Genomic DNA, 25,298 nt, shown 5'->3' on the forward strand with positions numbered 1-25,298 from the left:
CACAACAGGAACTCCCTAAAGCCAATTTTCTTAAAAGGACTGAAAGAAAAAAATATACTGTAACTGCTTATCTTGTGTACAGTTATAGTGATTTATTCTTTATAATTTGTATTTTAAAGTTTATCTACAATTAGCAGGAAAACATGTGGTTTTTATATTACATATATATAGGATTCTATTGTACCTGTTTCAAAGCTTTGACTTTATTAAGTTCTTTCTCTGATCTGTCATTGAAAAGGTTTAGTTCATTTATTTTGGTCATGAGAGACTGCTTTTCATCACAGTTTTTACTATTTGACTTCTTGATAAAATAAAGATCATTCTGTAAAAAGGAAAAAAGATACATAAATACATATTTTAAATAAAAATATTAAATGCATACTACTAAATATGTATGACATTAAATTATATGCTCCATTAAATATTTATAATGATCAAATTTTTTAATCTCACCCTTTATGCTCCTATGTCTCTAAAGTAATATACATGGACATTCACATAGAAACATATTCATTTTTATTATCTATTGATGTTTGGGTTTAGTTTGAGTTCAATAATTCTAGGAAATATTATGTATGGTTAGAATTCGAACTGATTTCTCTCTTTCTCTCTTCCTCTCTCCCCCTTTTCCTCCCTCTGCTGCCTTTCTCATTGCCTATATTTCTCTGAAGTATAAGGACCTAAAATTGCAGCAAGACAAAAAGAATTTTTTTACATAAAGATAAGATTTCATAAAATTAACTTTTAGAATGAAAATTTTAATTTAAGGTAATTTTCAACCAGAAGAAATACATTTCTATCATGCAAAATAAGAGATGAAGTTGCAAGGGAAAGAGAACGCAGATTGACTTTATAACCTAATGCTACTACTGAAAAAGAAAAAAACCTTCATTAGACAGTTAATTAGCTTCAGTATCTTTAAAAATTCACTTGTATTTCCATTAATTTATTTATCTCTGTCAAAACCAGAGTTGGGATAGGCGTTAGCACTAGCCTAGTATATACAATGGACAGAACCCCAGGGTAGTTAAAAGGGGAACACTAGATCCATCCCCACACAGTAAAACAAGTACAATTCAGGCTAGGGTCAAAAAACATGTTTAGATACAAATGTCACCCTCAGCTCATTCCATAGTGTTAATATTCCCACTATGGAATGTAAGAGTATATAATTAAAATAATACAATTTATTGAATACCTACTAAAAGCACTATTAAGATATACATTGATTCTAATCCTCCCAAATGCCCTAAATAATATTAAATATTGTTTTCCACTTAAAAGTGAGTAAACTAGGAGTCAGAAAAGTTAAAATAGCAGTAGTGATATAACATTGACATTCAAAACCAGTTCTGATTCCAAACTTGGGAAAAGACATGTACTCTTTCCCATTAAACCGAAGAAACAGATTTTTAAAAACTTAATCATGCTACAGACTATACCAAATCAATATTTTGTCATGTGAAAAAAAAATTTTTTTTTTTTAATTTAAAGACAACTTCCTTTCACCTTTGTAGCCCTTAAGGAATTCAAGCAGTTCTTCTTATTACCACTAGAGGACACTCATCACTAGCCTTTCCAGCTGTTTAACATTTAAACCCTTTAGAGTTCTCTCCTCATTCAGGTCCATGCTCTCACTCCTTCCCTCCTACTTTCCAGTTAAACTTTAACATAGCTTTTATATTACAAGGCTCCCCTAACAGAGGTTTTATATTACCATAAACATATTAAAATACCTGAAGATGGAGAACATTTTTACTTCATTAACAAATTTGAGTCATCTGAAATATTTTAAATAAGTAAACATGTGAATAACAATAGATGACCCATAAAGGAGCAGCTTCTCTTAAATGCCATTTCAGAGATAAAAAAAACAATCACGTTGTTATGGTAGATACATAATAGAAAACCGGGATTTATCAGTTTTTTTTGTTTTTTTGTTTTTTTGTTTTTTTGTCTTTTTGTTGTTGTTGTTGTTGTTGTTGTTGCTATTTCTTGGGCCGCTCCCGCGGCATATGGAGGTTCCCAGGCCAGGGGTTGAATTGGAGCTGTAGCCACCGGTCTACGCCAGAGCCACAGCAACGCGGGATCCCAGCCGCATCTGCAACCTACACCACTGCTCACGGCAACGCCGGATCGTTAACCCACTGAGCAAGGGCAGGGACCGAACCCGCAACCTCATGGTTCCTAGTCGGATTCGTTAACCACTGCGCCACGACGGGAACTCCCTATCAGTTTTTTAATAATATTTTTAAGTCACATGGACCAGGGATCAAATCCTACCTCTCTGTATAGTACCTATGAAATCATGGACAACTTACTTAATCTGTAAAACAAGTAATAATACCTTCCTCTCAAGACATCTGTAAGGATTAAATGAAATAAAACACTAAAAGCATATAGTAAGTGCATAATCAATGGTAATGTTACATTCTCGTAGTCAGTCTAGAAATAAGAACATTAGTCCAAAAACTTGTTATATATGTGGATAGCCTAGCAATCGTCCTATCCAAAGTCAAGTCTTGGGAACATGTTGATTTAAAACAAAATGACTAATGATTAGGATATCTGAAGTATGAAAAGTATTTTGGCTAAGTTACATGAAGCTTCTTGATCTGTACTTCCAAAAGGCTGAGTGTAGATTTTTTCTCTTCCAATGTCTTTTTAAGTTCAACGGTTTTTGCTTCCAGGGCTTGTCTTTCTTCTGAATTAATTTCTCCTTTTAACCGTGACATTCGGCGTTCCACTTGTTGAATGTAAAAATCCTATTACAGTTTTAAAAATAAGTTAGTAAAAAGAAATCATTAAAACCATTTCTATAAGTGCAAAAACTCTGTAAATATTTTCTTATGTTTGGCCTGATGTCATCACTTATTAAAATCACTTTAATCCTAATTTATAGAATAAAATCCATCTTACTCTAAGGAGTGAAATAGCAAACTATTCTTTCACAACCAGGGCACATGGCAGTGACAAAGAACTAATTTTCTGAAAATACAACAAAGCAGTAGGTATTTATCATACTACTATGATGGGTTTACATGGACATGGATTTTTTGAGGGTACTTTTCTAAAGGGTGCAAAAAAAAAAAAAGAGTCACAAATTGTTGGCCATGAAAGGCTCAAATATGATGAACTTCTAATGAATTATTTTTAAAATTGTACTTTATCATTTGTAATTTTGAGAAACTAAGAATATATTAGATGAGGAAATTAAGATGTAGAGAGGGAGGACATTACGAAACTAATATGAGACAGAATATTATATAGAATAAATAAGGAAAAACTTTAAAAATACTTCTAATCTATTGGTCCAGGGCTGGAAGAGGGGAAGTTGATGTTAGTACAATTAAGAATCAACATACAGTTTTTCTAGGTGTCAGATATCCCACTCCCTGTTTTGTTTTACTCCAGCTCTAACTGCTCCAGGTCCCTTTAAACTGTGAACTAGAGCTATTTATCTTCTTACCTGCTTATTTCAGATCAAGAAAAAGAAATTGTTTTCAAGGCTCCCTCACCCTGCTACTGACCTAACATGATACCTCATCTTCAGCATCTGTCCATCCCCACCAAGAGTTCTTAGAAATTTTTATTTTCTTAGGACTCTGCAGAGTTATCTTGACCGCCACAATTATAGCAAATCAATATGGAATATAGTCATAAGAGTAACATCTACCTGACTGTACATAATTTCTTGCTGCTTCAAGGTTTCAAAGTCCAGTTTATGTAACTGATGGTTGAGGTGCTTTAGAGAAGAACGGGTTCCTTCGATTTCAGATACAATGGCTTTTTCTTTCATTGTCTCAGTCTGTAATTCCCGAACTTTCTTAAATAGCACATCTTTCAATATGTTCAGCTGAACTTCTACTTCCTGATAATAAGAACTACAGTGATTAATGAAATATAATGCCTTGAAGTATTTTATTGCACGAACATTATAATTTAGGGGCTCATAAATTAACCTGCATTTTAGCCCTTTAGAATATAAAGCCCTTCCCACAATTTCAACGAATTCCCAACATTACTTGTAGTCTACACTAGTCTAGTAGACTAGAATAGTCATTTTCTACTCCTGTGTCATACGCCTTGATCTGTCATCTTAATTCTATCCCATGTCACCTTAGCCTTAGAACTCAGCTATTCCACTGCTTTCCTTAGAACATAAACTATACTAAAGACACACAGCTTATAAGTTCACAAAGTTTACTAAAGTCTTGAGAATGCTAAAGAAAGAACATAAAATATACGAAAAATACACAGCTTATGAGTTCACAAAGTTTACTAAAGTCTTAAGGGTGTTAAAAGAAGAAATCATATCACTCAATCTCCAATCTTCTTTTGGGCACTATCCAGTGGTGAGCAGAAAAATGTTTAAATACCAGCCTTCTAGTGGATATGAGGTTAGGGGAAGAGGCTGATTCCTATGATTATTTATATTCCCACTATGGCAAATTTCAAGCTACTAACATGATTCCTCTAAATGCAGAGCTGATAAATATGCAGTAGCAAACCATTATGCAGTATATCTACTATACACATATAACAAACATTAGTAATCTTAAGTAACTTAAAAGGGTAGATAACAGCAAAAGGTAAAATAATTTGGAAGGGATATGTGCTGAATAATTATTACTTTTGTTTTTAATATAATTTATTTAATTATAAATAAAATATAATTGAATAATAAAATATAGCTGAATTCTTAATAGTAGCTATGTTTAGCAGCTGACTTATAAATTCCAGAAAATTTATCAATTCTTACGAGCTGGTAAGGGCTAGCCCCAACGTACTACTGGCACTATTCCTTATTCACACCTTGCCTGCAGCTGACTTCCCTGCACATGCACCCCTCCAGGAAACAAACCAGTACCCGTATCCCACTGCTCCTTTCTCAGGAGGCAAGTCTGTCTTGATCTCAGGGTCTCACATCAATGTATTCAAGCTTCAAATAGATCCCCATGCCAAGATCTAATGAAAGCTCTCAGTTTAAAACGTTGAAATAATTTCTCTCTGTGCTCTCATATACCAGATAAGAAGGCAGATAAGTATACCCAGATAAGCATATTTCCCTTTGGAAAACAATGAACCTCAATATGAAACAAAAGAAGTCTTTGGCACATTTAAATTTTCACAAATGAAGAAATATAATCTGATATAAGTTTATAAAACACACTATTTTTCATATAATAGACAAAGACTGCCAGTCAGAATTTTAAAATCAGTGCTTGGTGGAGTTCCCGTCATGGCGCAATGGTTAACGAATCTGACTAGGAACCGGGAGGTTGCAGGTTCGATCCCTGGCCTTGCTCAGTGGGTTAAAGATCCGATGTTGCCGTGAGCTGTGGTGTAGGTTGCAGACACGGCTCAGATCCCACGTTGCTGTGGCTCTGACGTAGACCAGTGGCTACAGCTCTGATTGGACCCCTAGCCTGGGAATCTCCATATGCCACGGGAAGCAGCCCTAGAAAAGGCAAAAAGACAGAAAAATAAAAAAATTAAAATAAAAATAAAAAAATAAAATCAGTACTTGGTGTCAACATCACTAATTATTAGAGAAATGCAAGTCTAAACCACAATGCGGTACTACCTCATACCAGTCAGAATGGCCATCATTAATAAGTCTAATAACAAATGTTGGCGAATATGTAGAGAAAAGAGAACCCTCCTACACCATTGGGAGGAATATAAATTTGTTCAAGCACTTTGGAAGACAGTCTGGAGAAAACTAAAAACAGAACTACCATATGATCCAGCAAACCCACTCCTGAGCATATATCCAGACAGACAAAACTATAATTCAAAAAGATACATGCATCCTTATGTTCATAGCAGCACCATTCACAATAGCAAGACATGGAAACAACAGAAATATCCATTGATAGATGAATGGATTAAGAAGATGTGGTACATACACACAATGGAATAGCCATAAAAAAGAACAAAACAATGCCATTTGCAGCAATATAGATGCAACTAGAGATTATCAAACTAAGTGATATAAGTCAGAAAGAAAATGACAAATACCATATGATATCACTTATATGTGGAATCTAAAATATGGCACAAATGAACCTACCAACATAACAGAAACAGACTCACAGACATAGAGAACAGAACAGACTTGTGGTTGCCGAGGGGAAGGGAGAAGGGAGTAGGATAGATGGGGAGTTTGGGGTTAGCAGATGCAAACTATTACATTTAGAATGGATAAGCAATGAGATCCTACTGTATAGCACAGTGAACTATATTCAGTCTTTTAGGATAGAACATGATGAAAGATAAGAAAGGGAATGTGTATGTGTGTGTATACATATATATAATATATATGCCTGGGTCAGTTTGCTGTACAGCAGAAATTGACAGAACATTGTAAATCAACTATACTTTAATAATAAATAACTAAATAATAAAGATAAAGTCAGTGATTGCTGGTGAATAACACAGCTCATCTCCAAAACACATAGGCTTGTAATTTTTCCAAACCAAAAAAAAAAAAAAAAAAAAAACTCCAACAACTACAAAAACCAAGATTAGAAACACAAACCTGCTAGAGCACAATCAGTACACATGCTGCCAATCTTACTATTTGCTAATTCAGCTGATTTCTTAAAAAATATCACTAGTTTTTAATTCTGTCTTCAGAAGGTCTATTCCATATAAACTTCATAGTCTTCATAGATTTTTAGTAAGTTCTAATACTTCCCCATTTCATGTGGTACAGAAAATCATGCTCTTAAGGGGGGGGGGCGGTAAAGAGACACAACTTTTTTTTTTAATTATGTTGTACAATTTGGACTAAAATACCACTCATGTCAAGATTGTTGCATGTCTCCATTACTCAGGAATTTTAAACATAGAGCAGCACACTGAGGAATCTGGATTCTATCCAAATATAAGTGAAACCACCCTTGATAATAAGCCTCAGCCAAGGGGGGATTTTACCAGCACCTTCAGCTGCCCCTCTTCTTCCCTCATCAAAAAAAAGTAGTGTCTATACTGATAGGTGACACAAGTCACTTTGAAGTTTTCAAAGAGGAAATGGTGAATCAGCCTTTGGGCCTCAAAAATTGGTTTTAATGTTACCAGAATACCAAAGAGATTAAGGTAGAAGGGGGACATCAGTAAAGTTAGTAAAGTGCTAAAATTTAAAAGCACATTTATCAATAAAAGGTGCCAGACTGTAAGAGGTTAAAAAGATAGCAGATGTTGAAGAAACACAAGTAATGAATGAAGACCACTGGGAGTAATTTGATCACAAACAAAAAAGATGATCAGGTGGAATCAGTTGTAAACTAAGGGCGCTTTTCAAGGTACATCTGCAATATGAGAATCTGTACATGGATGGCACACAGGGACAGGGACACAGAAGGCACTGAGCAGCCAAAGATAGAGGGGCTACCTTTAAAAGAAGACATCAAAGTTAAATGCTGAAAGTGAAGCAAATGGAGAATTAGGTAAAAAGAGGTCTAACAACTCAATAATCTGATTACAAAAGTGATCTCACCAGAAATTAGAGCCTCAAAAGACCTCATACTCTTCTGATCCCAAGAGTCTAATTAGTTCACTATTGCTAAATTTGCTGTGATTTTTAAAAAACTGAAACTAAACTTTACCTTTACACCTCTTTCTTCCTCCTTTAGCATGTCTTCCAAGTTGGTAGCTTTCTCTTCTACAGACATAGTTTTCTCAGTTATCTGCTTTAATTTTTTTCTTACAATCTGATTATGATTTTTAATTTTGTGTAACCTTTAGAGAATTTATAAGGAAAAAATATAAAACATGTATAAAATGTATTTAATGCAAACAAACAAGGATCAGTTTATCCTAAGATTTTTTTTCACATAACTTGAAAGTTTCTTTTGCCATATATTTTTTTTATTGCCAATATATATTTAATAAATCATAAAAATATTTATCCTAAGTCTTTGTACCAAAAAACCCAGGAAACTTTTTTAAGTTTAATAATTCACTAACTATAATTTTACAGTTGTTTAAACAAAAAACCAAATATTCAATAATATTTCTAGAAATAGTTAAAAACTATAAATATATTTAAATATCTTTTTTTTTACCTTGTTGTTTCTTCATTAATATCCTTCTTTATTTTGGAAATATTTTTCCTCAGAGCTTCTAAATCACTGGAACTTCTATTCACAGTGGCTTTTAAAGAATCCAGCTATTTATTAGTTAATAGACAGAAATTATATATTTCATTTCTGAGAGTTCTATTCTCAACACATTAATTTCTAACTTATGTTACACCCACAAACATAGTAACCATGTTTCTGTAATACATATTTAACAATTTTTATTTTTTATCTGACTTTTAATTTTAAATGACTTTTAAGATACTAGCATATAGAGACCTACATATATGAAGTACAAAAAGCAAAAGCTTCACAACACTGTATTTGGCAATGATTTCTTGGCTATAACACCAAAGGCATAGGAAACAAAAGAGGAAATAGACACATTGGACTTCATTAAATTAAAAAGTTTTGTACAATGAAAACACTATCAACAGAGCATAAAGGCAACCCATAGAATGGGAGAAAATATCTGCAAATTATATATCTGATAAGGGATTAATATTCAGAATATACAGAAAACCTTTAAAACTCAAAAAAACAACAAAAAGCCTGACTCAAAAATGGACAAAGAAATGGAATAGATATTTCTCTAAGTAAGAAATACAAAAGGCAAATAAGCACATGAAAAGATGCTCAACATCATTAATCATTAGGGAAACACAAATCAAAACTGCAATGAAATACCACCTCACACCCATTAGTATAGCTACCATTGAAAAAAATCCCAAAATAACAAGTGTTGATGAGGATGTAAAGAAACCCTTGTGCACTGCTGATAGGAATGTAAAATGGTATAGGCACTGTGGAAAATGGTACAGCAGTTTCTCAAAATTTAAAAATATAAGTACCATAGGATCCAGCAATTCTGAGATAATTGTACACCCATGTTCACAGCAGCATTATTCACAATAGCTAAAATATGGAAGCAATCCAAGGACACTGACAGATGAATGGATAAGCAAAATGTGGTATATACATACAATGGAGTAGTATTCAGCATTGAAAAGGAACAAAATTTTGACATATACTATAACATGGATGACTCTTGAGGAAATTATGCTAAGTAAAATAAGTGAAATGGGCAGTCACAAAAAGACAAATACTTCATGAGTCCATTTATATGGGGCACTTAGAACAGTTAAAATCATAGAGACAGAAAGTAGAATGGTGGTTTCCAGGGGCTGAGAGGAGGGGTAAAATGGGAAATTATTGTTTAATGGGCATAGAGTTACAGCTTTACAAGAAAAGAGTTATGAAGATAGGTGACAGTGATGGTTGTACAAAATTAAGAATGTATTTAATACCATAGAACTGTACACTTGAAAAGAGTTAAGATGTTAAATTGTATGTTACACGTATTTCACCACAATAAAAAAAAATTGAGAAAAAAAATGAAGTACTCTTACATGATACAACTTGTGTGAACTTTGAAAACATTACATAAGTAAAAGAATCCTGACACAAAATGCACCATATTATGATGTTCGAAATAGGCAAATCCATAGAGACAGAAAGTAGATTAAAAGTTGCCTGGGCCTGGTAGAAGAGGAGAAAGAAAAGAGATTGCTAATGGGTATGGGGTTTCTTTTTAAAGATAAAAATATTCTAAAATTAAATAGTGAGAATTTCACAATCCTATGAAATACTAAAAACCACTGAGTTGTACACATTGAAAGGGTGTATTGTGATTTGTGAATTATATTTCAATAAACCAAGTATAAATGAATGAATACCTAAATTCTTTTCTGCAAATGGTTTGTTTTTTTTTTGTCTTTTTGCTATTTCTTGGGCCACTCCCACGGCACATGGAGGTTCCCAGGCTAGGGGTCAAATCGGAGCTGCAGCCTCCGGCCTATGCCAGAGCCACAGCAACTCAAGATCCGAGCCATGCCTGTGACCTACACCACAGCTCAGGGCAACGCCGGATCATCAACCCACTGAGCAAGGGCAGGGACTGAACCCGCAACCTCGTGGTTCCTGGTCGGATTCGTTAACCACTGCGCCACGACGGGAACTCCCAAATGGTTTAAACTTTAAAAATTTTTTGAATGAGCTAGTAGCAGTGACATTTCATTTATACAAGAAATTCACTTATTTTACTTTTTCAAGATCTTAATTCTCTTCAGTCAGGAAAAAAAATCTTCCCCCCTTTATCAGAAATATAAAGTACAACAACTTATAGAATAAAATGCTCTGCACTATTCCAATTTATCACCTAAACAGCAGTAACTTCAGATAACATGGCCTCAGGGCACACAGCTCATAAAGATCCCTTTATTGCTAACTAAGGGGATTGCTAACTCTCCCTGTGAGAGTGTTACCTGGCACGTATGCTCCAAAGAAGGAAAGAAAAAAGCAGGAGTTTTATTTTCTCAGTGTATTCCAAGGTGCTACACCACTACACTGTCCCATTACCACACTGAAATATTTTCCCTTAACAATGTAAGAAACTGAATGTAAGCAGGTAGCTCCACCTAGAATTTGAGTTAAAACCATCATACACATGTAGCACTGGAAAGACTTTTCAAATTATCACCAATGTCAGTAATTCATCTTCACATTTGCTTATTTTCCAGTTATTTTATAATATATGACTTACAGCCTAGACCCTTCAAGAGCCATTTGCCTTTGGTCACTTATAAAACACCATGTGTGACAGGCAAGTTGGGCCCTGCACAACTCCAGGTGAAACATTTCATACCACTTGTGAGGTGAATGATGGCCTCTGTTGCCTTCATCCAATCAAGGCCTCATCAGAGTAACCTAAAAGTTCCACAACAGGAAGGTACATGATAGAAAGAACCAGAAAGCAGTTCCTTAATCAAAGGAAAAACTTTAGGCTTATTTGTACAGTAATTTGTTATAAACACACAAGCCAGTCTTTTTAGTTGACATACCTCATCCTTCAGCTGGCTTCTATTGGTTTCATGACGTTGATATTCTGTTCTACATTTTAAAACTTTGCGATCAGCAACAGAAATTTTTTTCTCATACTCTGTGTTATTCCCAATCTCACTTTCCAAAAACTTGATCTTTTCCTTAACCAAATTTTCTTTTTCTCTTATCTCCTGCTTTATCCTTGCTAATGCCTAGGATTTAAAATATATATGTTAAATATGTTTAATATGATGAACAAAACTAAAAGGAATTTAGTTCTTTATATTATTTAACAATACTTAACATTTTTAGAGAAATAATTTACATGAATAAAATATTAATATGCTACACATTAATATCTATAAACACACATTTTTTTTTCTTTTTGCCTTTTTGTCATTCTAGGGCCACATCCGGGGCATATGGAGGTTCCCAGGCTAGGCGTCTAATCAGAGCTGTAGCCACCGGCCTACACCACAGCCACAGCAACGCGGGATCTGAGCCGTGTCTGCGACCTACACCACAGCTCACGGCAACATCATATCCTTAACCCACTGGGCGAGGCCAGGAATCAAACCTGCATCCTCATAGATGCTAGTCGGGTTCATTAACCACTGAGCCAAGACGGGAACTCCTATAAGCTCATATTTTTAAAGGTCTCTATGTGTTATTTCATCCATCTAGTACTTTGCTAAAGAGATGAATAAAATGTCAATCTTTTATCAATGAAAAGTGACATCTAAAAAAAAATAACAAAAATTTGGAATTCCTGCTGTGATCTGCAGCATCTCTAGAGTACTGGGACCCAAGTTCAATCTCTGGCCCAGCACAGTGGGTTAGGGATCCAGTGCTGCCAGCTGTGGCAGGGGTCAAAACTGTGGCTCACATTTGATCCCTGGCCCAGGAACTCCATATGTTGCATAGTAGCCAAAAAAAAAAAAAAAAAAACATATATATATATATATATAATATATATATGAGTATTGAATAGTTTTCACATAGAAGGTTGGAGTTCAATGAAATTTTCCAAATATTTCCAAGACCAGGTTTTTTGTTTTTGTTTTTTTTTTCTTTTTTTGTGAATATTTTTGTTATTGGTTTCAATAGGAATGTCTTCACTCAGGCTTTTGGCTGGTCTTGGGGATACAAAATAACTAGAATATACACAGTAGTAACTGAGGTATGGACAAAGCACTATGGGATGATGATGATGATGAAGTCTACCAAGAGAAATCTTTTTAAAAGATACTACCTAAGAGGCTTCATTTGAGTTGGGCCTAAAAAGATAAATGGGGATGCATAAATAATATTGTTAGAGTATAGGGTAGGAGGAAGGGATGGAATGGCGATATGTTAAGAACGGGTGGTACAAATGATACAGATGAAGCTGGAAAGGCAGAAGTTAGGCCCAAATTGTGAAGAACTCAGTTTTTCAATTGCCATGTTAAAGAGGTTCAACTTTTAAGCAATGTGAAACAAAAATTTTAGAGGGGGGAATAAAAAGATAGACGGTTTTTATAGGTGATTCTGATGGCAATATGTTAGATGAATTGGAAGGAGAAGGAAAATTTACTCTAAAATACATTTCTTCCAAGTTTTCTGAAATAGGGTTCCACCAAACAACTAATCCCAGGAGGCTTGGTCAGAGGAGGGTATGTGTTCTGAAGTAAGTTTTAGAAATGCTGCATGTAAAACTATACTTATTAGCATATTAAGTCAATATTCATCTGAGGTTCACTGCACTTCTTAAAACATTCTAAATTTGTTTAATCTAATATTCACATCTATAAAACAATTAACATTCTAATACCTATTGTGTTCATTCAACCAAAGGACAGGTCAAAACTTCCTAAATTTTTATATTCAGATGATTATTCCGGAATTTCATGCTTTACATTAATTATTTTTTTTACCACTTAATCAGATGTTTAGATGCTTTAATTCCTACTTCGAAGTTCACCTTTTTTTTTTGGCCACAACTGTGGCATGAGGAAGTTCCCAGTCCAGGGACTGAACCGGAGCCACAGCAGCGACAACACCGAATCCTTAACCACTAGGCCACCAGGCAACTCCAAAGTTCATATTTTTTAATATGGCAATCTATTCCAATTAAGTTTTCATATAGATGATGCTTATAAGTAATAGTCCAAAACTTCTATACCAGAATAAAAGCATAATAGACAAATATTTTTCCTTTTCTCAATAATGTAAAAGTTTCTTTTAAGAAGCCAATTTCAGGATCATATGGTCAGACTCCTGCCAAGAAGGCACTGAGAAGGTAGGGTCTGTTTTAGAGGAAGAGGAACAAAAGGTTTCCAATCTCAAATCCTCTAGTGGTTTGAACTGGCTCTCACTGGCTCATCAAAGCTAACATATATACCTCTTCTCAACTTTGTGTTCAGGGGAGTCAAGTTGGTGTAAAGTCGTTTCACCACAGAAGTCAGAGCCTGTTGTTAAACTGAGAGCCTGTTGGTAAAAACTTAGAAGCATCCTACGACCATGGAATCACTTCTTAGCACCCTCCCTAGTCCTTTCCAACACATACAGCCAGGAGATGTCACCCTGTAAATAAGGAACCACTGAGGATATGACCAGGGAGCTACAAGCTGTGGATTCTGCCAACTCAGCAGGCTGAGTCAATTTAGTTGCAGGGTTGCATGAGAATTCAATCATGGATCTGCAATCTTAGATCTGACACATTTGATTTACACAGAGGAAGTAGTCAGGTCTTGAGATTTGAAAGCTGTTAAGAAGCCAAGAAAAGGAACCATATTAGCATTAAGAAATAAAAAAGAGCTCATAGTTAAGACTAGTTCTCCCATGTCACTCCTGGGGAGCTACAGGCCATTTTGTTGATAAAATGCTGATTACTTTCAGAAACTTAGAGAAATAACATTTTACATATAAGTTACATGTAATGAATAAACCACATGCAGATATCAGAACTCCACACTTCCAATAACCCAAGCTGCTTGCCAAATGCCTTCCATGGAGTTTATTCAGGATGGAAGTTAGCACATTTTCTCATCTGCCTTCTTTCCTCCTCAATTCCTTCTCCTTCCCAACTTTCCCTAATCTTCCATTTTCACTCACCACTATTTTATCCCTTAGTGATTTCCCCAAAATGTTCTCCTAGGTTACCTCTGAAAGTAGATAACATAACACTAGGTCTGTGTTTAATCAGTATGGATTCCACCCCTTCTGAGTATCCCATTATGGGTACCTCAGTTTCAAAAGGGAATCTTTTTGGAAGTCAAGGCTTCTCTCCTGACTCTCCCTCCTTTCTTGGCTATCCATGAGGCTGATTTCCCTGCACCTTTGATTAGCACACAAAGAGCACATGTCAAATCCAAGGCAAATTGGATTTGCCTTGGATTTGACAAATTGGACAATATGTTAGTCAGCACATTGTATTACTGCAATAACACTATCTGTTGACATTCTCTAGTCCCACATTTCAGAGATGACAGGATCCAATCTTCGGCATTATATACCATAAAGAAATAATCTTCATAAAATCACACTTCTAAATGGATATAGAGTCAGCTTTGAAAAACATTTACCAAAACTACTTGAATCCTGCTACAAAAGTGACTTTCAAATAAGAGTGTGATTTACATTTGAAATGAATGACTAAAATACAAAAGAGATAAATACAGCTGAATGTTGCTAGGATCAAACTACTTTACCAAGGCACAGTTATCGATGTCTCGATCTCTCTGCTGCATCTGTTCTATTGTGTTCTCCCACTGTTTAATGAGTTCTTGCCTTTCACTATGAATTTTACGAAAATCTTGGGCTGCTTTATCCAATTCTAACTGTCAAATGAAAAGCAAATAATATTTTTGTGAATTTAAGTGCTTTTGCAAATATCACCTAGACAATTAAGAAGTAAAAATCTTTATTAAACAAACCTGTGCACTTAGAGTCTCTGCAAGTTCGTTGTCAAGTACCTTTCTCCTCTGATTACATTCCACAGTCAGTCTTTCTAATTGCAGGGTCAGTGCCTATGATGTAGTTCCATGCAAAAATATTCATAATTATCATTTTATTAGTGTAAAAGCTGTTAGTGTATCTCACACTAAGTATTACTATATTACACATACACATTTATTCGATATCTAAAACAATTACAAAATAATGTATAAATTCTTTATCTTTGAACCACAAAGTGCTGCAAAGAAAACTGAATTGTTTCTAAAGAGACACTTAATACTTCTTAAAGTAAGTTAGAAAAAAGATTCAACAATATTTACCATTTTAAATTATTTTAAATAATGCATGCAGTATTAAATCTATTAGAAAATAGCACATTTCATGATGCTAAAGTATTACCAGATTTAATTACAAGTAGATTTTTAAGTAATGGTTACAATAATATATTAAATAATCAATAGCACTAGTCTCAAATCAGTAATAACTACCTGTAACATTCAAAGTATCACAGAAAAGAAGTTATATATAGTTCTATTACAAAACCTTTTCTGAAATGCTTTTGAGAAACCTCCTCAATCAGGATTCTTAACCTGGAGTCCATAGATCCTGAAAAGGTTAAAAGACTTCAGAGGATCTGTAAAACTTGCAGCAAAATTTTGTGGGTATTTGAGTATGTTCATTTTTCTGGAAAGGATATTTGGCTTTATTAGCCACCAAAATGTTCAAGAATTACTTTAAAATTACAAGTCCAATTTTAGAATAAAAGGTTGATATATTACAGATTTAGAGAAATTCTGACACTTACAATATATAATATCTCACCCTAATTTTATTATCATCTTGTTGTGCATACTTCTGAAGAGTGAAGGCATCACTATCTTTACGAGCTGATTCTTCCAGCCAGGCCTCCAATGCTTGCTGGTCCCAGTTCATTTGACATTTCAAACCATCCAGTTTTTGAATAGTTTTAAAGATGTAATTCTAATCTCCAAAGAGATGGGGCAGGGAGATTGTAAAACATTATTTACCATAAAGACTAAAATAAAACATACCATTACATATTACAGAATATATTTAAAAGGCTTAATCTCTGAATATACAAGCAACTTACACAACTCAACAGCAAAAAAGCCAACCACCCAATGGAAAAATGGGCAAAAGACCTGAATAGACCATTCTCCAAGGAAGAGATACAGATGGCCAACAAGCACATAAAAAAATGCTCAACATCCCTGACTATTAGAGAAATGCAAATCAAAACTACCATGAGATACCACCTCACGTCAGTCAGAATGGCCATCATTAATAAGTCCACAAATAACAAGTGCTGGAGGGGGTGTGGAGAAAAGGGAACCCTCCTGCACTGTTGGTGGGAATGTAAGCTTGTACAGCTACTATGGAGAACAGTATGGAGGTAGCTCAGAAATCTATACATAGAACTACCATATGACCCAGCAGTCCCACTCTTGGGCATATATCTGGACAAAACTTTCCTTAAAAAAGACACACGCACCCGCATGTTCATTGCAGCTCTATTCACAATAGCCAAGACATGGAAACAACCCAAATGTCCATCAGCAGATGATTGGATTAGGAAGATGCGGTATATATACACAATGGAATACTATTCAGCCATAAAAAAAGAACAACATAATGCCATTTGCAGCAACATGGATGGAACTAGAGACTCTCACATTGAGTGAATTAAGTCAGAAAGAGAAAGACAAATACCATATGATATCATTTATATCTGGAATCTAATATACAGCACAAATGAACATTTCCACAGAAAAGAAAATCATGGACTTGGAGAATAGACTTGTGGCTGCGGTGGCGGAGGGGGGAGTGGGAGGGATCAGGAGCTTGGCATTAACAGATGCAAACTATTGCTCTTGGAATGGATTTACAATGAGATCCTGCTGTGTAGCATTGAGAACTACATCTAGATACTCACATTGCAACACAACAATGGGAGGAAATAGTACATATACATGTATGTGTAACTTGGTCCCCATGCTATACAGGGGAAAATAATATATATATTAAAAAAAAAAAAAGGAAGAAAGAAATCCTGTTTCTCTCCCTGACCTCGAAATGTATGCAACATCATATTTAATTGTATAACTATCATACTTTTAATTCTTTCGTTGTGAAATAGAGGGGTGATGAGTGTATAAATTGAGAACAGTAGTTGAGTTAGAGGCTGCTTAAAAAGGCCTCAGGGTAGCTCCCCTAGAGCAATCTCATTAGTCATTGCACCAAAGCCACCCCAAGTGGGTGCGCAATCTTAAGAAAAATAATATGCTTGATATGCTAACTCAAGCCCAAGACAATTCCCTTTCAGCTCCGTTTCCAACCATATTTCTGCATCTAAAAGGCCTTTTATATAGAAATTTTGGAAGCACATTTGATTGAAATAAATATAGTAGTTAAGGAAATAAAAATATTTCTGTCCATATATTAATTTAACAAATCTAGATTCATAAAAGAAAACAGATCAATATGAAAAGAAATACAAATTAATATGATAAAATATGTATTATGCGTATGTATACATATATATGTATATGCATTTCCATGCATTATATGCATATGTAAAGAGAAGAAATGAATTTGGAAAAATTTCTAATCAGGTAACTAAAAACTAAGGAAAAAGAAAAAATAGATTATAGGAGTTTAATATTAAAGTCACAAGCTAATAAAAATAGATTATAGGAGTTTAATATTAAAGTCACAAGCTAATAATATGAAAGGCAAAAATTCTAACTGAAAAATGAAATTCAAAATTATAAGTGACTTTTTAATGTGGCTTTTAAAAATTTAGCACTTATCATCTTCCCTGTCTCAGCTTTAGCTCTGCCTTGACTTTGGTCAGCTTCCAGATGGCAGGATTATAATTCATTCATCCACTCATGTATTGTGTGTGTCAATAATTTTCATTTGTGGAATAAATGAAGACTACCCCCCAAAATAAAATAAAAATGTAGCACTTATAAATAAATTATGCCTAGTATGGTGTAATAGGCAGCCAGCATGGTACTTTGCACACAGTAAGGCTCAATGAATATTTGGTAAATGAATATTGAGAAAATAAATGTAACATTCTACCATTGTTGACTCAAATCACAGCTCCATGTGACTTTCATTGTCCGAAAAACAAGTGAATGTCAAGAAACTAATGAATGCCTTTCCCAAACAGGAAAAAAAAAAATCAATGTTTGTTTGGTGAGGGAAGATGGAACAATACTACAACATTTTAAGTAACATTTCAACACATACTTCCTTATCACTTTTCTTTTCCTGTATTGAAGCCGTTTCATTTTCCAGTCGTTGAATTTCATCCTTCACTCGTCCCAGTTCTCTTTCAGCAATCATCTTAAAGTGTTCTTCACTTTCAATCTCATGCTCCCTGGCTTTGCAAAGAGACTACACAATAATACAGAAGGCAGAAAGACTTTTTAAATTTTACTATTATACAATATTTATAATAACCCAGTAGACAAAAAAATCTCAAAGTCTGCACATGCTTAGATTAAGTGCTGTTAATTCCACTTCCCTGAAATTTACACCACATTAGATTTTGTGATTCAGTATAGTCAGTGTTGCTTATTAGTTGTAAGAAAGCCAAGGAATGGAATGTGCTAGGAAAAAAATGTTGTCAGCATTTTTCAGATACTACGTTGGTCTAGGAAAATAGCCAAAAACCAAAGTTTATGTAGTGAGACTTAAAAAGATAGAATTCATTTAACTCAAAATAAGAAACAAAATTAATTAAAAAATACTTAGGAAATGGTATGTTTCTAAAAATTGATCACATATTCTAATTAACAGAGATAATCTTAAAATAATTATATAAACACTAGGAGTTCCTGTTGCGGCTCAGCAGTTTTAATAAACCCAACTAGTATCCAAGAGGATGCAGGTTCCATTCCTGGCCCTTCTCAGTGGGTTAAGAATCTGGCACTGCCATGAGCTGTGGTGTAGGTTGCAGACATCGCTGGGATCCAGTGTTGCTGTGGCTGTGGTGAAGGTCGGCAGTTGTAGTTCAAATTTCAACCTCTAGTCTGGGAACCTCCGTATGCTGCAGGTGCAGCCCTTGGAAAAAAAATTATATAAACACCAATGGTTGTAAATATGTTCTAGATTATATTAATATACAGTGATACCTTTGTGCTAAGTTTTATTTAATAAAATAATATTTGTTAACTATTGATCTTGTACAGCTTCTAAGTTATCACCACCAGTAGTATTTTCACATGATTAAAGCTGTTAGCGTTGAAGGATGTTTATTGTCTTTTGTCTCTATTATCCTATTTAATTGATGTTTGACAATAATGAAATACACCTACAGAGAATCTCTCTCTCAAATCCCCAACTCAGTGGTTTAATAACTTGAAGAAAAGATGTTACAAACTGTTTATTAGTTACCAAATCACACCAGGATTCAAAAATTCTGAGATTGTTTTTAAAAATTTGTTAACTTAGTAACTTTTTTTTTTTTAGGGCCGCACCCATGGCACATGGAAGTTTCCAGGGTAGGGGTTGAATTGGAACTACAGGTGCCAGCCTAAGCCACAGCCACAGCAATGCTGGATCTGAGCCAAAGATCCTTAACTCACTGAGCAAGGCCAGGGATCAAACCCACATCCTCGTGGACACTAGTTGGGCTCTTAACTCACTGAGCCACAGTGGGACCTTCCACTAAATTTATAACTTTCTAACAACACTTGTAAAACCCATGAAGTAGTTACTTATCTGTATTAGTTATAAACTGGTATTAAAAACATAACTTTTTTCATATTTAAGAATTACATACTTTTTCAAAGAAAAGTAGATGCATTTTTAAAAAAAATAGTTTCAGATGGAAGTTAGTAAACTCTCCAATGCTGATTTGCTATCTAATTTGCTATGTAATTTCCTAGACATCATAAGAAGTTCTACCCATGAATAAATTGTCTATGAAACAGATGCTTAATCACTTTTTTAATTATTATCATTTGTATTAATATTTCTAAAATGCATTGTACTATCCAGTTACTTTAAACAGTTTCCCAAATATAATTATTTTATCATCTAAGGATTGTCATTATAAAAGTGAATTTTTTTTTTAAGCTGCACTTGTAGCATATGGAAATTCCCATGCTAGGAGTTGAATCGGAACTGCAGCTGCCGGCCTACACCACAGCCACAGCAACACAGGATCTGAGCTGCATCTGCAACCTACACCAGAGCTTGTACTAATGCCAGACCCTTAATCCACTGAGCAAGGTCAGGGATCAAACCCACATCCTCATAGACACTGCGTCAGGTTCTTAACCTGCTGAGCCACAACAAGAACTCCAGAATTCAGTTCTTTATGCTAAAATACGGTGGTGACTTAAGGACTAATGAAGTGTGTGGACTATTTGCCTCCACTCAAAATAGCAGAAACTCTATTAAGTATTTAATTAGGTCTGTTATTATGTGTTTTACTATGTCTGTTTCCACTTAAAGCCATTATTTACCACTGCTATCACAGTACACTTCTCATATACCTGCTGCCTAATATTATATCAGACTGTTTGGATGATGATTTCTCCTTTCAAATGAATTAATTATTCCTTAAACTTGGTGGCAGTAGAGTTCCTAAAAGCCTTTTTTTCTACCTACTTTCAGGTTCAAGGTATGTTCATAATTTAGTTATGCAAAAGTTTCCTATTATATCTCTAAAATCAAAGCACAGATATAAATGCAATGTGAACTGTTCCATGCTACACATGATATAATCAATGTGATTTTCAACATTATTGTACCTGTGTAAATAAGAACTCTTGCTTAACATTTTTGAAGTGAGAAGTCATAGCATTAATTCGATCTTCATAGTCACGAAGCTGATCTTGCAAGCTTGACCTTTCATTCTGCAGCTTTGACAACTGCAAAAAATAAATGATATGATTAACCAAAGTCCTACTAAGTTTTTATCATATTAAAGTTCTAAAATCAAAAGAAAATTAAATTTTCACTTACTTTGTTTCTTTCAATATCCATTAGATAACTTCTACAATCTACTGATCTTTTCAAAAATTAAAAAATAGTGTTATTTAGAGAGTACTGTGGGAAAATCAGCACCATATTAAAAGAGAATATAGGACTGGGATGCAGCAATCCCACTCCTGTGCATCCATCCAGAGAAAACTGTAATTCAAAAAGATACATGCACCCCAATGCTCACTGCAGCATTATTTACAATAGCCAAGACATGGAAGCAACCTAAATGTCCATCAAGAGAGGAATGGATAAAGAAGATGGGTACATATATATAATGGAATAGTTCTCAGCCATAAAAAACAATTAAATAATGCCATTATACATATATCCAGACAAAACTTTCCTTAAAAAAGACACACGCACCCGCATGTTCATTGCAGCTCTATTCACAATAGCCAAGACATGGAAACAACCCAAATGTCCATCGACAGATGATTGGATTAGGAAGATGTGGTATATATACACAATGAAGTACTATTCAGCCATAAAAAAGAAAGACATAAGGCCTTGCAGCAACATGGATGGAACTAGAGATTCTCATACTGAGTGAAATAAGTCAGAAAGAGAAAGACAAATACCATATGATATCACTTATATCTGGAATTTAATATATGGCACAAATGAACATTTCCACAGAAAAGAAAATCATGGACTTGGAGAATAGTTTGTGTTTGATTAGAGATCACAACATATGGACTCGAAAGAACTAGAGCTTGAGTCCTGAATCTTTCCCAACTGTTTCAGCTTCCTGCCCTTGGGTGAATCACTTACCCATACCTTGTTTGTGTGGCAGAGATAGCAGTATTCAAATGCTTTACTGTAGTGGGGGTGGGAGTGGCACCCCTAACACTTGCACTGTTCGAGGTCAACTGCAATATTAAATATGTATGTTTTGCTTTTCATTTCATTAATTTCAGTTTTATTAGCTCCCTTTTTACTTTGTTCTTTTTAAAAACTTATTAAGAGGAGTTCTTAGTTTCTTTCCTTATTGTTTTCCTGATTTTTATGGACTTAGGGTCTATGTTATCCCCAAAATCATATGTTGAAGCCCTAAGCCCCAGTGTATTGTTGTATGGAGGTGGGGCCTTTGGGAAGTAAGAAGGTTGAGAATAGGACATGAGGATAAGGCCCTCTTGATGAGATATTAGTATCTCATAAGAAGAGAAAGAGACCAGAGCTCACTCACTCTCTGCCATGAGAGAACAGAGCAAGAAGGCAGCCACCTCATTAGTACTCAGTCACTATGGCACCCTGATCTGGACTTCTAGCCTTTAGAATTATGAGAAATCAGGGAGTTCCCATCGTGGCGCAGCGGTTAACAAATCCGACTAGGAACCATGAGGTTGCGGGTTCGGTCCCTGCCCTTGCTCAGTGGGTTAATGATCCGGCGTTGCCGTGAGCTGTGGTGTAGGTCACAGATGCGGCTCGGATCCCGCGTTGCTGTGGCTCTGGTGTAGGCCGGTGGCTACAGCTCCAATTGGACCCCTAGCCTGGGAACCTCCATATGCCGTGGGAGTGGCCCAAGAAATAGCAAAAAAAAAAAAAAAAAAAAAAAAGAATTATGAGAAATCAATGTCTGTTTTGAAGTCACTCAGTCTTTGTTATTTTGTTATAGCAACCCAAGCCAACTGAAACACTGATTTAAAAATGAAAGCATTTAAGTCTACAAGTTTTGTCTAAGATTTTTGTTCTTTCCCATAGATATGGGTATGAAGCAGTCTCCTTCCATTGTTTTCTAAGAGGTGACTTTTTCCTTTTAATTTCTCTTTGACTTGGAGCTCCCGTCATGGCTCAGTGGTTAATGAATCCGTCTAGGAACCACGAGGTTGCGGGTTCGATCCCTAGCCTTGCTCAGTGGGTTAAGAATCTGGCGTTGCCGTGAGCTGTGGTGTAGGTTGCAGACACGGCTCAGATCTGGCATTGCTGTGGCTGTGGTGTAGGCTGGTGGCTACAGCTCTGATTTGACCCCTAGCCTGGGAACCTCCACATGCCACCAGTGCAGCCCTAGAAAAGGCGAAAAGACAAAATAATAATAATAATAATAATAATAATAATTTCTCTTTGACTTAAGAGCTATCTAGGAATATATTTCTGAGAAACTTGCCTAAGTTTAGGCTTAGGCTGCCATAACAGAGTATCATATACTGGGTGGCTAAAACAAACAAATTTATTTCTCAAAGTTCTAAAGGCTAGGAGTTTGAAGATTGAGATGCCACCCAAGTCAGTTTCAGTTCCAGTGAAATTTCTCTTCCTGACATGCAAATGGCTGCCTTCTCACTCTGTCCTCACATGACAGAGAGAAAGAGCCCTGGTCTACCTTCCTCTCCTTATAAACACATTAATCCCATGTGGGTCCCACTATCATGACCTCATCCAAACCTAATTACATCCCAAAGGTCCCACCTCTAACTACCATCATATTAGGGGTTAGGTCATTCAACATATGAATTTGGCTGGGGGAGGAACGCAAACATTCAGTCCATAACAATGGAAAAGAATTTAAAAACTGTTTATTATAAATTCTGTTGGCTTATGATTAGAGAAATGTGACCTACAAAATTTCTATCACTCATTTTATTAATTGTGATAAAATACATATAACATAGAATTTATCATTTTAACCATTTTTCAGTCTGTATTAAGTATTATGGCATTAGGTATATTCACATGGTATACAACCATCACCACTATTCATTTCCAAAAATTTTTCATCTTCCCAGATTGAAACTCTGTACCCACAAAACACTAATTCCCCATTACCCTTCCCCCCAGCCCCTGGAAATCATCATTCTACTTTGTGTCTCTATGAATTTGACTACTCTAGGCTATCTCATATGAGTGGAATCATATAGCATTTGTCATTTTGTGTCTAGCTTATTTCACTTAGCATGTCTTTAAGGTTTATCATTCACTTTTAGGTTTTATTCTGGTCTAGTACATGATCTACCTTTGTGAATGTTTTATGAATATACAGTATTTAAGAGACACATGCTCTCTATGAGTTTTGTCTTGGGAGTTTTTTGGTTTTGGGGTTTTTTTGGTGAAAGTTCCCAGTTAGGGATCGAACCTAAGCCACAATACTAACTGAGCCACAGCAGTGACTTAACTGCTAGGCTACTGAAAAACTCCTACGCTACCAGGGAACTCCTCTATGTTTTTATTTTTATCCTTTATATCTTTATTTTTGTCTATTAGAATTTTCTAATTCTGGGGACGCAAATATTGAAGCATCTAACTACATATTTTTGTCAAGGTCTACTTGCATTTATAATAGCTTTTACTCCTATGTATTCAGCTGTTGTGTTTTTTGGTGCTTTACCACTTTTATCACTGCATAATGAACCCAGAACAAAAGCATCTGCTTTTTAAATGAAAGCATAATGATTAACTCTCCACAAGTCGATAATTCCTTTCCCATAGAGTTCCCAAAAAACATTTTACTGTCCCTTTGTTAAGTATAAAAGGACTTGCAAGAACCACCAGGTATTTATTGAAAACTTACATAATGTGAGGGACATCATATTAAACAAACAAAAAGCTCCCAAAGGAAACATAATTTAGGACACTATAGACAAAAACACAAACACACACATTCAGAGAGATTGTAAATGATATTGTACTCCTAAAACAATATCATGTGCCGCAAAAAAGCAACTAGCAAATGACCTAAAAATTATGATACAGTTGCCAAAATTAAAATTGCTATGTAAAGATGAAATAAAACCCTAAAAGCTTCCAGAGATTAAAAAAGTAACCTACAAAGAAATGGAAATCACTTTAAGTTCTATTCACCAATAACACTTCTATTCACCAATAACAGGTAATAGGGCAATACTTTGCAAATTCTGTGGAAAAATTTTTAACCTAGAATTTTCTACCCAGTAAAATTACCATCAAATATGAAGATAAGTAAAAACATTTTTAGATTCAGTGTTTACATTTCATAGTCTCTTCTTAGGGAGACACAAGAAAGTATTTCATAAAAATAAGGGAATAATTCAAGAAAAAGAAGATATGTGATGTAGGAAACAGCACATCAACCCAGAAAAGGAATAAAGAGAATTCTTGGGTTGTAACAGTTGGGAAATAGGCCTGTAAGAAAATAGTCCATGTTGGAAAACACAGGACTCCAGGAGGAAGGAGTGGGAGGAGAGAAAAAGTTTCTTGAAGATCTAACACTATGATTTAAGGAGTATAAATTTAAAGCAGGCAGTACAAGGAGCCAGACTGGCAAAGAAGGATGTGAATAATGAAAAACTCAGTACTATGAGTCCTTCCTGAAACAGTCATACGTGTGCATGGAGAATACACAATCAGTAAAAATATGAATCAAAGTGAAAAATTCAAAAAAAGATAAACTAAGTAAAA

At 35.0% G+C, this 25,298-nt stretch overlaps 1 protein-coding gene across 4 annotated transcripts in view; it reads right to left on the reverse strand.

The window, feature by feature from the left end:
* Positions 1 to 25,298, reverse strand: part of CCDC39 (coiled-coil domain containing 39) — a 149,419-nt gene that overhangs the window by 31,043 nt on the left and 93,078 nt on the right. For 3 of the 4 annotated variants that reach the window (XM_021071235.1, XM_021071234.1, XM_003132552.4), the window contains 11 exons: positions 20,696 to 20,815; positions 18,183 to 18,329; positions 15,726 to 15,884; positions 14,882 to 14,974; positions 14,657 to 14,785; positions 10,988 to 11,179; positions 8,073 to 8,176; positions 7,614 to 7,746; positions 3,677 to 3,871; positions 2,601 to 2,765; positions 185 to 322 (listed from right to left, as the gene is read on the reverse strand). In XM_021071235.1, the coding sequence (XP_020926894.1) occupies positions 185 to 322; positions 2,601 to 2,765; positions 3,677 to 3,871; positions 7,614 to 7,746; positions 8,073 to 8,176; positions 10,988 to 11,179; positions 14,657 to 14,785; positions 14,882 to 14,974; positions 15,726 to 15,884; positions 18,183 to 18,329; positions 20,696 to 20,815 (1,575 nt within the window). Of the gene's footprint in view, positions 1 to 184; positions 323 to 2,600; positions 2,766 to 3,676; positions 3,872 to 7,613; positions 7,747 to 8,072; positions 8,177 to 10,987; positions 11,180 to 14,656; positions 14,786 to 14,881; positions 14,975 to 15,725; positions 15,890 to 18,182; positions 18,330 to 20,695; positions 20,816 to 25,298 lie in introns of those variants that run through there. The other variant, XM_021071236.1, reaches the window with a different exon arrangement.

This window comes from Sus scrofa, chromosome 13 (genome assembly GCF_000003025.6).
Source record: "Sus scrofa isolate TJ Tabasco breed Duroc chromosome 13, Sscrofa11.1, whole genome shotgun sequence".
NCBI classification, from domain to species: Eukaryota; Metazoa; Chordata; class Mammalia; order Artiodactyla; family Suidae; genus Sus; species Sus scrofa.